At 36.2% G+C, this 16,025-nt stretch overlaps 1 protein-coding gene across 3 annotated transcripts in view; it reads right to left on the minus strand.

Annotated features, from left to right (window-relative positions):
• The window catches only part of STAP1 (signal transducing adaptor family member 1), a 29,174-nt gene continuing 13,149 nt past the window's right edge, over positions 1-16,025 (minus strand). The window contains exons 3-9 of one of the 3 annotated variants that reach the window (XM_043906630.1): positions 14,990-15,103; positions 12,890-12,946; positions 10,656-10,828; positions 8,862-8,990; positions 4,279-4,348; positions 2,894-2,990; positions 1-1,406 (exon numbers count right to left, since the gene is read on the minus strand). In XM_043906630.1, coding sequence (XP_043762565.1) covers positions 1,372-1,406; positions 2,894-2,990; positions 4,279-4,348; positions 8,862-8,990; positions 10,656-10,828; positions 12,890-12,946; positions 14,990-15,103 — 675 coding nt within the window. In that variant the 3' untranslated portion in view covers positions 1-1,371. The remainder of the gene's footprint in view (positions 1,407-2,893; positions 2,991-4,278; positions 4,349-8,861; positions 8,991-10,655; positions 10,829-12,889; positions 12,947-14,989; positions 15,104-16,025) is intronic. The other 2 variants (XM_043906631.1, XM_043906632.1) reach the window with 2 other exon arrangements.

Raw genomic sequence — 16,025 nt, forward strand, 5'->3', positions numbered from 1 at the left:
TGGTCAAAATAATTAAGTGTGTATGTTGCCAAGTTAGATTACATGAATGGTAAATAGCACATGAAAAAATACTCAACATCATTAATCATTAGGAAAATGCATATTAGAACCACAGAGATACCACTGCAAACTTACTAGAATAACTTTTTTAAAGATAAGATGAAGTGCTGGCAAGGATGCAACCAGAGCTCTCAGACATTATAGAGGTGTATAAAGGTAAGACCACCTGTGAAAAGAGTTTTACAGTTTCTTATAAAGTTAGACATACATGTATCATTTGACCTAGTAATTTCATTCCTAGATATTTTTCCAAAGTGAAATAAAGACTTAAGTTCACACAAAAATCTGTGTACAAATATTTATGTAGCTTAATAATTGCCCAGAACTGGAAATGACCCTCATATGTTTAAGTTGGTTAATGGATAAACAAACTGGTACCTCCCTACAGTGAAATTTTCCCCAGTATTTATATACTATTCTATATAAATGATAGTATATAAATAAAGCAGAGTGAACTATAATACACAACACTTGGTTGAATCTAGACATTATAATGAGTGAAAGAAATAAGTCCTAGAAGATTGTGGACTGTGGTACCATTTATATGACATTCTGGAAAAATGCTGAACTGTAGGAATGAAAAACAGATGGGTAGTTGCCAGGGACTGTGTCTGAGAAGAAGAATTGACTAAAAAGAAAGAACATAGGGCATTTTTTGAGGTGATGGAACTTTCTATATCTTGATTGTGGTGATGGTAGTCAGAATTCACAGAACTGTACACCAAAAATTTAATTTTATTGTATGCAAATTAAATAAATTTTTTTAAAGGAAGAAAAATAATCCCTTGTATATAAGATATATCACACTCAGAATTATTTATTCAATTCACAATTTCTCCTATAATGAGCACTCCAAGAGAGCCATACTTAATTCTCATCACTAAGAATTCCTAGCCCAAGGACATGCAGCTATCCTTCTCTCTTTAAATGCTCTGAGTTCTCACATGAGAGAACGTGAGCTAACCTTCTTCAGGATTAGAGACCACATGAAGAGAATGGTTCAGCCAGGCCCAGCGGACCACCAGCACCAGATGTGTGAATGAAGCCAACTTAGACCATCCAGCTCCAGTCTAGCCACCAGCTGGTTATATTCCTACAAATGACATCAAGATACTAGCAGAAGAACTGCCCAACTGAATTGAATCCAAGTTGCTGATGTGCAGAATCGTGAGTAAGTAAAGTGGTCGTTGATATAACCACCATGTTTTAGGGGTGGTTTGTTACATAGCATTAGATAACTGACACAATATCATCCATGGAGGAAAAAAAAAAATGTTGGGATTTCCCCACCCTCCCCCGCCTTTTAAAAAATCATTTTAAAGATGTCACAGGAAATCCTTTCGTCTCTGGAGGGAAAAAAAGAAAAGAAAAACACATTAATAGCACATTCCCAGAGATTCCTGCTAGGTGGTATTTTCTTATACAGAGTCCAGGTAATGTATTAGGCCATCATACCTATAATAATCTGTTCATCATTTGTGGTTATATTGCAAGGTAGAGAAGGTCAAAGATAAGGGGAGAGAGCTAATGGGACCAATAATTTATAGAGGACAGAGGGTTACTGGGACATGGTGGTAGTCTTTAAATATTTGATGGGCTTTTTAAAACCATGTGTCATTTTAAAGTCAAAAGTCGGATTAATATGTATAAGTTAAAGGGAGAATGTTTCACACTTAATAGGCAGAAAAAATGCTCTAAAATGAGAGCTAACCAAAAGTGAACTATGCTGCCTCAAAAATCAGGCAGCTGTCATTAGGAATTTGCAAACAAGTTGAGTGGTCACATCTTAGAAATGTTTTTTGTATTGATTCCTATATAGAATGAGACACTACTGGATAATTTTCTAAAGTTCCTTCAGACTCTGAGTTTGTTAAAGCTATTTGCTATCACAAGAGTCATACCCATGTTTTAAAACTTGGACTTTTAAATTTGGCTGTCTTTTTAATTAGTAGACTTTCCAGATATGCCCTGATGCAGGTAACCAAAACAAGTTGTTTTGCCTAATAATCTGTAGGAACAGGAGTTTGTTTTGATAACTGAATCCATATGAGCTGGAGATATATTTTCTCTGCTGCTTAAAGCTTGTCAAGTGATCATGTGTACCAGGAATTGTTTAAAAAGATGGAAAGAAACTGTCATATCCAGCCTGCCCTGCTTTGCCAAAACCTGGACTACAAACAGGGCCAGCTTTGTGGTCATGTGAACTGTGCACTGGCATTGGGTCCCATGCTTGGTTTAACAGTCTGCTACCACTGTTTTGAAATTGTTAACAACTTATGAACAAGTGGCCCACAAATTCTGTAGCCAATCCTAACTACAGTCTTTATCTGTAGTTCCTCGCCACCCACTCAATCCTTGTTATCTTGCACTCTGCCTTCTGCCTTTACAGTGGAATAAGGCTTCTCTCTCAAGTCATCTATGTCTAATGACCAATCCCAAGTTTCCCCTTAATCTTCATTCATTTTCATCTGTCTCAAGCATCTGACACTGTTGACAGACCATACCTTTAAATTCCGTTTGGTTTCCATGACTCTGTATGGTTTTCTTCTTATCAAACTTATTTGATAAAGCTGAGTAGAACGATGGAGTGAAGCTAGTAGTTACAGTACATGCCTCAGGTTTTTTCCCTCCAGGGTGGGCCTATACTCTATCCACCAGGATATAACAGACCATAGACTATAATCCTATAGTATTATAGGATTAATACTATATTATTACTACTATACTATAGTAGGCTATAATCCTACCTGGTGGCTATTATAAATCATATATAGGTTTTTTGTTACTTTGTTTTCCTTTTTTTTTTAATACAACAGTGAAGTGAAGAACATACCAAGGGCTTCATCAGTTGAATATATAAATGGTCGTAAATTTCCTCGTGTCTCCTTCACAAAATAATCAATGACACTGAAAAGATTTGGGAGTGTTACCTGTATAAAGAAAGGAAAAGAAGTCTCAATGTTGCCTGTGTTAATGATAGAGTAAGAGAAAGCTCAAATGAAATTTAGTGGAGATTACTATGTATTTCCTATCCTCTAGGAAATCATGTCAGTTCCTCACTTCCGTAGCTTACTGAATGTTCAAGATTTTACCTATTCATGAATTTCATTTCTCCTATGCAAACATATCTTCTTCCTTTTTGGGAAGTTACCCCTTTCCTGTTGTATACAATTCGGTGGCCAATAATTGGATATTCTGATCCTTCCCAGTTGTTGCATGAGAGTGTGACTCAAGTTAGGCCCAAAAAGCTCCTCTCCTGAAATTTGAACTTTAGAAGAACAAGAACGCAGATTCCTAATCAGATGATGGTTAATACAAGTAACTGCTTCCTAGTCCCTGAAGGTTTCCTAGCCTTCTGGTCATGCTATGAGTTTTCTATATTCTTAATTTTTTTTTTTTTTTGCTTAAGTTAGCCTTAAGAAAATTGGTTTCTTCTCCTTGAAACTAAAGACCCCTTTGAAGTCAGAAAACTTAGTATTTTAATATCTCATTGTAACAGGGTGATTCCCACCACTGCATCCTAACATCAGAGATACTCTGTTTCCCCAGCATCCTAGACTGCAGGCCACATTACTTCATTCTTCTGGGCTGAAACCAGCGTAAATATCAGTTTTCCCACCTGTACAGCAGGTGCCGACTTGGAGTAGTGATCAAACTTAAATTAGGTGATATGTGTAGAGTATTTGGTTCTGTGCCTAACATAGTATTGAATGGTGATAATATTATATGTCAGTTGGGGTAGAAGAGGGGTTGAAGACAAGAACCATCCATTCTTCACTACTTGTTACGTTTAAAAGGGGAATTTCTGAACTTTCTGCATGGTAGGTATTAAAGGACCAGACACTGAAAGATTTTTTTTCCCATTAGAAATAAGCATATTGGAATAGTATATACTTCTAATTGGAGAATGTAAAATAGGTGGTAAAAGAATATTTTTCTCTCCTTGAGACAACTGTATCGAAAAAGATTTTTAGAGAAAGAAAGAAGTGGCAAGAATTGATAGAAGATGGTCTTCTACACTGCCTCTTCCGCCGCCTCCTGCATCTGGGTTCTCATCCTGGATGTGGGCCACCTTTAGGGCCTCCTAACATGGCTGTGTTTTGCAGCACTTTGTTCCTAGGCAGAGTCTGCTTTTCCACCTTACTTTGAATTTTATAAGTTAGGTGTTTGGGAGGGAGCAGAAGAAAATTAATCAACAACAAGGAAATAGCTACTTACAGGCTTTTCCAATTCAATAGTGTAGTTTTCCCCTACACTCGTGATTTTGTAGTGCTTGATTCTTGGCAGGCTGAAAAACCAAAAGAAGTTCATCTCCATTTGAGTACACAACAGGGTCAGATCAAACTAAAGTGAGAATAAAGTATCACCTGTACAGTAGAAAACTGTGTTCCCATGATTCTAGTTTGGCCAAAAAGGGGTGGGGGGCTTTATTCACCATTTCCTGTGTCTTTTTTAGGGGGTTATACACTAGTGTTCTGTGTGCTAAGCCGATTCAGTCATGTCCGACTGCAACCCCATGGACTGTAGCCCACCAAGCTCCTCTATCCATGGGATTCTCCAGGCAAGAATACTGGAGTGGGTTGCCATGCCCTCTTCCAGGAGATCTTCTCCACCTAGGGATTGAACCCACATCTTTTATGTCTCCTACATTGGCAGCCGAGTTCTTACCACTAGCGCCACCTGGGAAGCCCATTTATACACTTGGGATAAAGGAAACCTGGGTCATTGAGTGGATTAATGAGGAAGAATAACAGATGAAAAAAGGAATCAAGAGCTGAAAATCAGGCTGAAACTATTTTTTTTAATGCTAGTAATTTAAAGTAGAAAACATAAAATCCTATGTAGGCATACACATATAAAATACATATTCTCTATATTAAAAGGGATAGTCAATTTTTGTACTCTAGCATTAGGCACAGAATAAATATTTATAAAACTGAATTTTAAAGTATTAGTAACACATATAACAGTGCTGTTTGCTAGAACTAATTTCCACTGAAAGCAGAAGTCAGTATGTTTCTCTTGATTCATATGGCAGTAGTGTCAGAACCAAGACTTCTCTAATGTTAAAAAGTTAATAGCATTTATTATGCCTCCATTTGCTTGAAAGACAGACTAATTCAACATCTGTCCAGTTTACAGAAGCTGCCCAAGCAAAATTATCTCTCAGATTGTCTACAGAGCCTCCCATGTTCTTTTACATCACTCCTCTCTCCATTTCCAGATCACATTCCTCTAGAACTAATCTATAATTCTGTCTAAGAAACTATCCCCTCATCTATTGTAATATCCAGATCTTCTCTTAATTGAGTATCACATTGGAAAACAGCTAACAGTTGTTTCCAATGGCTTATTCTAAAGCTTTGTTCTAAAAACATACGATAAAACCTAACCCTCTTCCCTCCTAAGGGGGGAAAAATGTATCCCCTAGTGCTGAACCTTCAAGAGGAATCAGTCACAGGCTGGTGAAGGAAGCTTCTCAACAGAGGAGATCCTACAACTACCATCTTCTGGGGTGTCTGACTCTGGCTTTCCTTTATTCCTACATGAAAGACCTTTTTAATCATACTTTTGAAAACTCTCACCAATTCCAGCTGGAATTCCTTTATTCATATGAAATAAGTGATTATTATTTCATGGAAGGCTGATAGAAAGCTTGAAGGGCATGGCCTTTATAAACAGAAAGATCTAGATTCAAATTCTGGTTCAGTTGTGTGAACTCTTCTGAGCCTCATTTCTTCCATCTATATAGTGGAAATGATAATGCCTTTCTTCACAGTGCTGTTCTGAATTAATGTTTGAAAAATCCTTAATACAGTGTCTGTCACATGTAAACAGTAAATTATAGCTTTTTTTTTTTTTACTACTTTTTTAAATGCATTGTTTTAACTTAGTTTCTGTCAGTCTCAGCTTCTTCACTGATAAAACATGGAAAATACTGTTTTTAGTGTGCTTGAAGGAAGTTTTTGTCAAACACTCAACAGAACACCCACAAATGTACCCCATAAGTTGGGATAGTGATTGTTGTTGCTAATAATAACCATCATAGCATCATCACCATCATCATTATCATCCCTGGCAAAGTTGTGGGAGGAAAAGCAGCAAAAGTTAAGAGCCTCTTGGAACTTTTAACTAGTAAGACCAAGTTCTAAGGCCAAAAATAAGATATGAAAAAAATTCCACCAAAGTCACTTGAGTTTTTACTCACTTCAGACCTGTGCTTTGCTTTGATATTTTGTTTTTCCAAAGGAATAAAGGGAGAGGAAGGAAAAAAACTAGAGTGTTAAATTTGCTCTCCTGAGGTGTCCTGATTTTAACCTCATAAAAGAAGTAACTGTCTTTAAAAAAAAAAATGTGTGGCCTTAAGTGTGGCTATAAAATCTTAGCTTCTGACCCCAATTTTCGCAGAGGAATTTGGGGTAAATGTTTTCTATTGCTTTCTTGCTAATGGCTTCCAAAAGAGTTTATACTTCTAACTTGCCATGTACTCATAACAATTCTGAGAAAACAAAACCAAATTGTGAAGCTTGTTGTAAGAATAGCTTTGTGTCTTATGAATTCACACATCACTGGGCTGAGTGAAGGTGGATGATATCTTATGTCAAGAGAGGAGTCACCTGATAAGTTGCCACTGACTGACTTTTGTTTCTTCTTGAGAACTATAATCTTTCCCCCCACAGTTGATTTATTAACAGATGGAGATAATTTTACTTTCAAGTATGGCTTTGTAAACCAACTTGTCCTTTTCAGCTAGCGTTTTACCAGACACAGGGGTCTAAACTTGCATGGCTGAAAGAACATTTCTCCTACAACCTGCAAGAGAGTGAATTGGTTTTGTGGGTAACACAGGTGCTTCCTAATGGTCTAGATTTCTGCCAAAGTCTTTGCATTGGATGCTATAATCTAACAGGCTTAACTTATACTGCTCTCTTTAATTGCTATCCTTTAAAATTAGATGACCTGTTAAGAAAGATATTAAATCCAGGCATCCTAAAAGGCCTATTTTGAGACATTAGAGAACACATATAATAATCCTTTACATCATGGATATATCTGGCTGTTAAGGAATACTTGTGCAAAAACAGTTAAAATTTTTCCTAGGCACGTTCATCAAGTATAAACTATTCCCAAAGCCAAAATAACCACATACTGACTCTTGTGTTAAAATACTCTGCTTTGACCATTCTGCCTTACTCCTTGCTTTCTAGATAGCAACTTTTCTTGAGAGTGGAGAGAAAATCAGTTTTATGAAATGTTGAAGTTCTTATGACCATCAGCTATACAAGCATGACTTTCTGTATGAATTTAAACTAGAAGTATGTTTACTAAAATTAAACTTAGGTAGTTTTGATATGAACTCCTTTGCCAGACTCTTTCTAATGAGGTTAAATGTAACTTAAATATAATATGAATGAAAACTGACATTAAACCCCATATCCTAAGAATAGAAACTCATTGCATTTGGTCACAACCCATATTTACAGCAGAAAACTCTGTTCTTTCTCATAGCTCACTCATATGGAAAATGCAAATTTGAAAGTTGAACTAATTTAGACCACACTAAAAGAGATCTTGCTACTATTGTACAGGAAATATACAGTCTTTGAAGAGCCATTAGATCTCAGGATTTTGTTCCTTTCATGCAGAATGGCAGCACAGGGTTCACATGTAAGTGAATCAAACACTCAATCTAACCAAGAGTATGAAAGAAAAAAATCAATCACTTATGTGATCTAATTTAACTTTCAAATAGTTAGATTATATTTCTCTTTTAAAAAATCTGTGAGATAAAGTTTTTTGCTAATTAAGAATTATTCAAATTTTTAAAATTTCATTTAGAAAATCTTAAGATGACTCAGAATAAAATCCAACAAAATATATACAGTACCCTATTAAAAATGTATAAAATATTATTGAAGAGCATTAAAGAAGAGTTAAATATTGACCTACAAGAGGACAAGATCTCCAAGTAACAATATGGACTAATCCAAAAGCATGTCCTCAGGGTAAACATGAAGCTGTAGGTTGGTGGGTATTATACATCATTTCCATAAAACTTAAAAACAGAAAACAATGCTGTGTAATAATTGAGGGACAAATACAAGGAGAAGGAGAGAGTAACTCAGAGTGTGTACCTTCCAAGGACTGGTTGGGGGTGGGGAGTGCATTTGGAGAGAGGTGACAGATACGGAGTGTTTGACTTGTCACAGCTAGGATTTGAAATGTTTCAGTCTCAGCTTCAGATTCGATGCTAACAATTCTAAGCTCTATGCCAAGTTCATGAACTGCTGGAGAAGGGCCAGGACCTCGGGGTACCTGCCTCTGCTTTCTCCCACACCCCCAACCTGAGGGTCTGCTCCTAGCTAAGAGTGGCTCCATCCAGTCACTGCCTTGATCAGATACTACACAGGTAAGAGACAGGCTCAGGAGCCACCACGCCATAGAACTGGGTTCAGCTTTGTGACTTAGGGCATCCCGTAAACCAAGGATTTTGTTCACTGCTGTATCCTCAGTATCTAGAGTATCACTTGGCTTATAGTTGCTCAATAAATATTTGTTGAAATGAGTGAGCGAATGAATAACAGAACTATATCCAGGACCAAAGTAATTTGTTCACTGTGCTTCCCTACTACAAATACTAGTTTTGACTAGCATTGTTTATATAACATTCCCTCCCTATTGTGTTCACATGTTTATCCCCAATGAAACACGTAGCAGGTGCAGATCTGAACTTGTATGACTGCTTTCTAAAGTGATAATCATGTTTTTAACAATTCCATACATTGTAAAATTAAACATACTCTATCTCCTGCCGGATGGTGATGGAGTAATTTCTGCTGTCACTGCCAGGCCTCAGGATCATATTTCCCATGGAAGGGTTCTTCTCAAGCATCTCAGTTGCTTCTTTCCGGGACACCGAGTAAAAACATCTACAGAGGTGAGATAAAAAAATTTTTTTTTAACTGATGAAGATCATTACTTGAAAAGAGGCTACTAAAAGAACTCTAAGAGCTATGGTTACTAACTTTTATTACCATTTCCAGCTTTATTATTACAGTTAATGTGATATAATTACTATTTATACAAGCCTGTGCCACTGGGAGTATGCGGATATAATACTTAGGCCCTGCTTCCTTCATTCCTCCAAAGCCTTTATTTTTAAACAATGAAGACCTGAAGAGTTATCTACTGATCAGTATATATTTACCATTACCACTTGAAAGTCTAAGATAACAATATATTTCCAGTTTCAGTTCATAATAGGTTGTTAGATAAATAATAATTCTTGGTGATTTCTTCTCAGGGATACAGAACATAGATATATATAGGAAGTCTGCTATACTGCTATATCTGCTGAGGACAGCCTGGATGGGAGGGGAGTCTGAGGGAAAATGGATACGTGTATATGTATGGCTGAGTCTCTCTGCTATCCACCTGAAACTATCACAACACTGTTAATCAGCTGTACTCCAATACAAAATTCAGAGTTATAAAAAGAAAAATATATATATACATACAGTTTGTTGTATGATCTCTTTTAGATAACATACTTAAGCGTTTGTCTGAATTCACTCCTTTGGTATAATATGGCTTTTTAATGGCATTGGTAGTATTTTTATGTGTAAGATTTTGTAGAAAGCACTTCTTTTTTTTTTTTAGAAAGCAATTCTTATTCTTTTGCACTTATAGTAAATATTGTAGTCACTGAAAAGTCTGGTTTTTCAACAGAAAAAAAATTTAACTCATAAGCAATACACCAAGATATTGAAAAAGTATTTCTGAGAGGTGGGACAAGGAGTGAGTTTAATCTTCTTTTTATTTGTCTCTAATAAACATGTATTATTTGAGCAAAAAAAGAAAAAGAAGCAGTCTATGTGACTTTTAACCTATTAATCCTGGTTTCAGCTAAGAGAATGGCTAGCAGTTTTCAGTGGTTGTAGTACAGATGGAATACATGTCAGAACCTGATGTCAAAGATGGTACCAGGACAAGTTTCATTGACAAGAAAACCTAGACTCCAGAGTTCACCGTCTTAGTCACACTTTTAACAATATAAGAAGTTAAAAAACTAATGTAGACTGTTGCTGATGTTAGGATGTTCTGTGCCTTTTCATCTCCAATAACACTTTGCCCATTTCACATGGTGTCTTCTTCAAAGTACAAGCTCAAGACTAGTCACTGATTGACCCATTGAGGAAAACTTTTCATTCAGGTATCTTGAGTCTTTGGTCCAATTTCCTGATAGAAACTCAGTCAATCATAGAATTTCATGGTGAGAAAACATCTTTTCCTTCCTTCTACATAGAATTTTTATTTAGGTTTGTTCTTTGGAAAAAAGTATCTATTTGGTCTAAAGGTGTGGGTGGAAGGGGATTTCCCCTGTGGTAAGAAACTTAGTTCAAGTCTCCGTTTTGCATTTTGTTGATACAACATAGAAGAGGAAATGTGGCTTGAACTCAAGAGCTCAGAGATATACTGTATATCCACAAGACAGTTATTGTTCCTGGTTTAATGAGTCCAATGACTAGCTCTCCTTGATAACTAGAAAGCTTTTACCAACCTAATAAGTAAACTCGAGTTCATGGTGCACTTACGCTGGCATAGGGTTCAGTACATCCTCATAATCTTCAAATGGTTGCTTCCCTTTTTCTGGAGATGAGCTCGGTGTCCGCTCTGTCTCAATCCTCCTCTTCTTTTCTTTCTCTAGGACTTCATGCAGTCTAATTACTTGCCCAGGAAGGAGTGACACGTGTAGGGGAACTGACAGCTGAAACCAATTAAAGCAGTAGGCAAACAAGAAAGGCAGCCAAGTAACTAACTGGTTTTAGCAAAGATGTGCCTGTTCTGGTCCTAAGAAGCTTCAGTTACCTAACAGAGATGGAAGGAGAGGATCATGAATGAAGGATCTTAGTGTCTTAGAACTGCCTCTGAACCAACTAGTTTCTTCTTCCAAGAAACATTCTTTTTGGTCTGGTCCAAAACAAAGTGTACCTGGCACTACACGCTGATTCAAGTAACAACAAAACTCTCATTTTTTAATTCTGAGCTCACTGGATCTCACTGCCAGGGAAGTCCCAGAGCACCTACAAGGTGCCCAGCTGTAACCTGGAATAAGTTCCCCCAGCCATATGGCTAAAGGAATTGAGAGAAATATTTGTTAAATGAGAATCAGCAATCAGAGATCTGTATTTTTGATGTATTTGTGTTTATATTTTGAATTTTCACTCACATTAGAATTATGATACTGCTCTACCTACTAAGGTTTTTTAATAACTTGTTTCTAATAGCTTTTCTAGAAATGTGTTTGGATTGAGTCATCTATATTCACCTTAGCTGTATTCATACCCCTGATTTAGACTTCATTATGTCCAGCTATGTACTCTTGGAAGTTATAATCTAAATGGAAGAATATTTTGTTTTGTTTTGTTTTAGAATATTTTTCTTTATGTGAAACTACGTAGCCTAAATAATCAGCTGTGTCTGATTATCATTTTGAGCTCCAGAGTAGGGTACACACTTTCCAGGTGGTGTATAAGAAAGTTCTTTGGAATGTGGGAAGAAAACACTAGAACTTCATTTTCTATTTACATATTATATAATGAATCTTAAGAGTATTCTTCTGAATAATAATCAATAAGGCATTCCCTTATATATCAATCCAGAAAAAAAAATAAAATGAGGAAAAACTGATGAAAGGGCTGTCCCTTATTAATTGCCTGTTATGTCCCAAGCATCATGCTATTGCAAATCCTCACAGCAATGCTACAAGACAGACATTGCTATTCCTATTTTACAAATTAAAGGGAAAAAAAAAAAAGGCTCAGAAAGATTAAATAACTAGTCCAGGGTCACATAGCTAGAAAATTGAGGAGCCAGGATTCAAACTCCAGTTTAATTAATTCAAAAGCAATATCTCTGCACTTTCAACTATAGACTATGTTCCTGAAACTTTACTAAAGTTGCCCTAACGACAGTATTGTTCTTAGTGGATTTATTTAAAATAATGGTATTTTCTTGCTGCAATAGCTGACTATAACTGTTCGTAGGTAGATCTTACTGTTTGTCTCAGATAAGATGCCACAGAGTTGAACAGATAAGCTTCCCTTTGTCTTAAGACTAAAAAATTGTTGAAAGGTCACTTTTCATTTTGTTAGTCTGTCCCTGTCATATTGCCTATGTTATTCATAAAATCTGGGGCTTCCCAGTGGTAAAGAATCTGCCTGACAATGCAGGAGACAACAGAGACACGGGTTCCATCTCTAGATTGGGAAGATCCCCAGGAGTAGGAAATGGCACCCCACTCTAGTATTCTTGCCTGGAAAATTCCACGGACAAAGGAGCCTAGTGGGCTACAGTCCACGGGGCTGCAAAAAGTCAGATGTGGCTGAGTGACTGAGCACAGCACATGCATAAAATCCATCTTTGCATTTTATAAGTATGTATTAAATGAATAAAAACGAGCTGGAAGTATTTTAGAAGATGCCATGTAGCTCTGAATCTGAGAGTACACAAAGGATTGTCCAGAGGATAAGACCGAAAAGTAGATCTCCCTGACCACCTGTTATTCACCAGCTAGAATCATGGCCCTGTTGATTTTCTTCATAATGGTTATCACAATTTTAAATTTTCTTGTTTGTTTTCTTGCTTATTTTCTCCTTTTCATTCACCCATTAAAAATAAAAATTTCATGAGTAAGTGTAAAGGTTTATATCTGTACTTTTCAATTACTACAACATCAATCCCTTCAGCCATCATGGCTCATAGTAAGTGTTCAGTCAGTAAATATTTGTCGAATGAGTGAATCAATCAAAAGTAATGTCCTTCCTACCTCTGTTACTGTAAGAATGAAGCCTCTCCATTCTTCCCCACTTTCTGTATTCTCTGTCTAAAGATGAAGACAAAAACAGGTAAGGACGAAGAGGAAAAGACATGAATAACTATGAACATTAATACTTTTATTAACTTAGAATAACTTTAGAATTTCATAAGACTGTTTTATAAGACCCCAAATATGTAAGCCCTCAAAACCCAGCAAGATTGACAAAATGCATAGTCTTCTATTGAAGCACAAAGTTTTAAAAAGTCGAGTATTTTTTAAACCACTTAAAATCAGTTAAGCAATAATTCAATTTCCTTTTTGCTTAGAACCATTATTGTGTATTTGTTATGAAATATTTCCATACCATTTTCTTTTGTCAGAAGACAGAAGTAATAGCTTTAATCTGTTTGCTTATTAAACAAGTAAAATTGCACATATTTATTTAATTTAAAAAAATGTCAGTGTTAGCACACTTATTTCTGCAGTTGTCAGTTCACAGTTACTCCCCCTACTGATATTTAACACTGACTGGCTTTAAGTTTGAGGCAACCAAGTAGTAAGTTACCTTAAAAGCTTCCAATTCTTAGCTCTAAATATTACTGATACAGCCAACATTTATTAAGTGCTTATTATTAAGTGGCAGCTACTGTTCTAAGCATTTCACCTATATTAACTGATTTAATCATGGCAATTGTGCAAAAAAATGACTTTTTAAAAAAATTTCATTTTACAGATTTATTCATTTAATAGATACTCATTGAATGTTTTTAAGTGCTAGGCACTTTTATATACTAGTTTACACCTAAGAATAAAGCAAAACTCCTTATTCTCTTAGAGTTTAGGGTCCGGTAAGGAATAAATAATAAACATAATTGTGAGTAAATGTTTTAACTTCAAGTGGAAATAAATAAGAAAATAAAAAGTAGAGCAAGATTAAGAGAGATTGGGAACACCATTAGTGGTGAGGGGAGAGGGAAAACAGCAGCAATTTTAATAAAGTGGTCCAGGTAGGCCTCAGTAAGAGAGTTACATCTGAGTCAAGACTTAATTCTAGATGAAGAAACCAAGGCAATAAAGAGGTTAAGTAAATTGCCTATAATTATACACTAACAAATAAAACAACCAGAGTTCAAATCTGGGCATCTGACTCCAAGGTTATACTCTAAATGCCACATCAGAATTATCCAGGGAGCTTGCTTAAAACACAGATTCAGAGGCCCAGGCTTGGGAATGGGACCTCACATTTCCTGAGTACAAGTGATTTCTGGTACACTGAAGCTAAAGGACCAACGCTGTCAAGATTAAATCCAACTACATCTTATTCAATTACAAGTTAATTCTCTATGTTGTAGTTGTTGGCTGACTTTCACTGGCTCACTTTCAATGTCAATTCAAGAATAAAACCTTTTCCTACATAGGTACTGGTATACAGTGGTAAATTTAACAAACAGATCTCTGCCTGTGTAGAGTTTAGAGTTTTACAAGATTAAGTCCATATTTCACAAATTGAGTATATGTAACAATTCTCATTCAATTTTCTAATGGTTCTTTGTAGCTTGTGTTTTCTGATCCAGTATCCAGGCCAGTATCACACTTTGCATTTAGTTGTCTTGACTTCATAGTCTCCATAAACATGAACAGGTGTCCAGTATTTCTTTGGCTTTTCTTACACTGGTATTCTTGATTAACATAGGCCATTTTCCTAGCAGAATGTTTCTCAATTTGTGAAATAGGAGTTTGTCTACTTCAGTAGTTCCAAACATACATTATGTTGGACATGTCTCAGAATCATCTGGGAACTCAGTGAATGCCGAGTTCCTAGATGCCAATTCAAGAACAACTTTCTAAAAACACCAGGTGGGATGGATTTCTGACTTTGCCAGAGGACAGAAGTATATGGTTTCAATGTGCTTGTATACTAAACAGGGAATGTGCCCTTTCAAATTCTTATTTAGAAAACTATGGTTCTTGGCAAAAGACAAGAAATGTTAACAAAATACAGGACTTGGTGCGCCTCACATAATTCCTCTTTAATTCCTTTTAAGATTTTGAAGAGGTGAATGCTATTTATAAATATGACTTGTTTTAGATTAGTTTCTTCTCACTCACCTTCAATTGTACGTCCTCTTTTGGCAAAACAAGGGTGAATTTTACACAGTTCTTTTCAGTTGAATTCTGATCAGTAAGGCATGTAAGGTCTATTATATCTAACTTGTCAACATACTGCAAAGATAAAGGGAAATCTCATTAAATTACTTCATGAGTAATATATATTGATATTAATTTTAGCAGGAAGGAAAATAAATAATAACTTCATTTCAACTTATTTGTACTTGGCATGGTATCCTGGCTTTCAGCTGTGTGTGGCACCCCTTCCCAACCCGGAAGGCGTTGGAAAAGTTATTATGTGGTGGTGGACTCAACTGGCTCATACTTTGCAAAAGCCAGTTGAGAAATTTTCAGGAATTTTGCAAGCCAATTGTCAAGCATAGCCATTATTAAAAATTAAATTATATAAACAAAATTAAATCATATTAGCAACAAAGGTAATTAAAATTCATAACTCCTGTTTTCCTAGTTATATTACTATCTTGTTGGCCAAAATGTTTGTTCAGGTTTTTCATGGTTACAGAAAAATGTGAAAGAACTTTTTGGCCAACCCTAGTATATAGCATTCTCTGTGCTCTTGTATTTATTTATATCTTCATTTCTGTGTAGTGAGAATGCTATAAATGTACTCTGATGGTGTGCTGCTAAACCTTTCTTTCCAACCCCATGTACAGTGAAATAACATCGATAGGGTGAAATTAGTCATGGTGGGAGGTTTTACACCATGAAAATTGGCAAACCTTACTGGTGGCTCAGCAGTAAAAAATCTGCCGGCAGTGCCGGAGCCTCAGGTTCAATCCTGGGTCTGGAAGATCCCCTGGAGAAGGAAGTGGCAACCCACTATAGTATTCTTGCCTAGAAAATCCCATGGACAGAGGAGACTGGTGGGCTACAGTCCACGGGGTTTCAAAAGAGTCAGACACAACTGAGCGACTAAACAACAACAACAACAAATTAAAGTTTGATTTAGGTTTTGTTTTGTTAATTGTCCAAGGGGCCCACAAACTTTTTCTACAAAGGCTAGATAGGATATGTT

This window comes from Cervus elaphus, chromosome 6, assembly GCF_910594005.1.
Source record: "Cervus elaphus chromosome 6, mCerEla1.1, whole genome shotgun sequence".
NCBI classification, from domain to species: domain Eukaryota; kingdom Metazoa; phylum Chordata; class Mammalia; order Artiodactyla; family Cervidae; genus Cervus; species Cervus elaphus.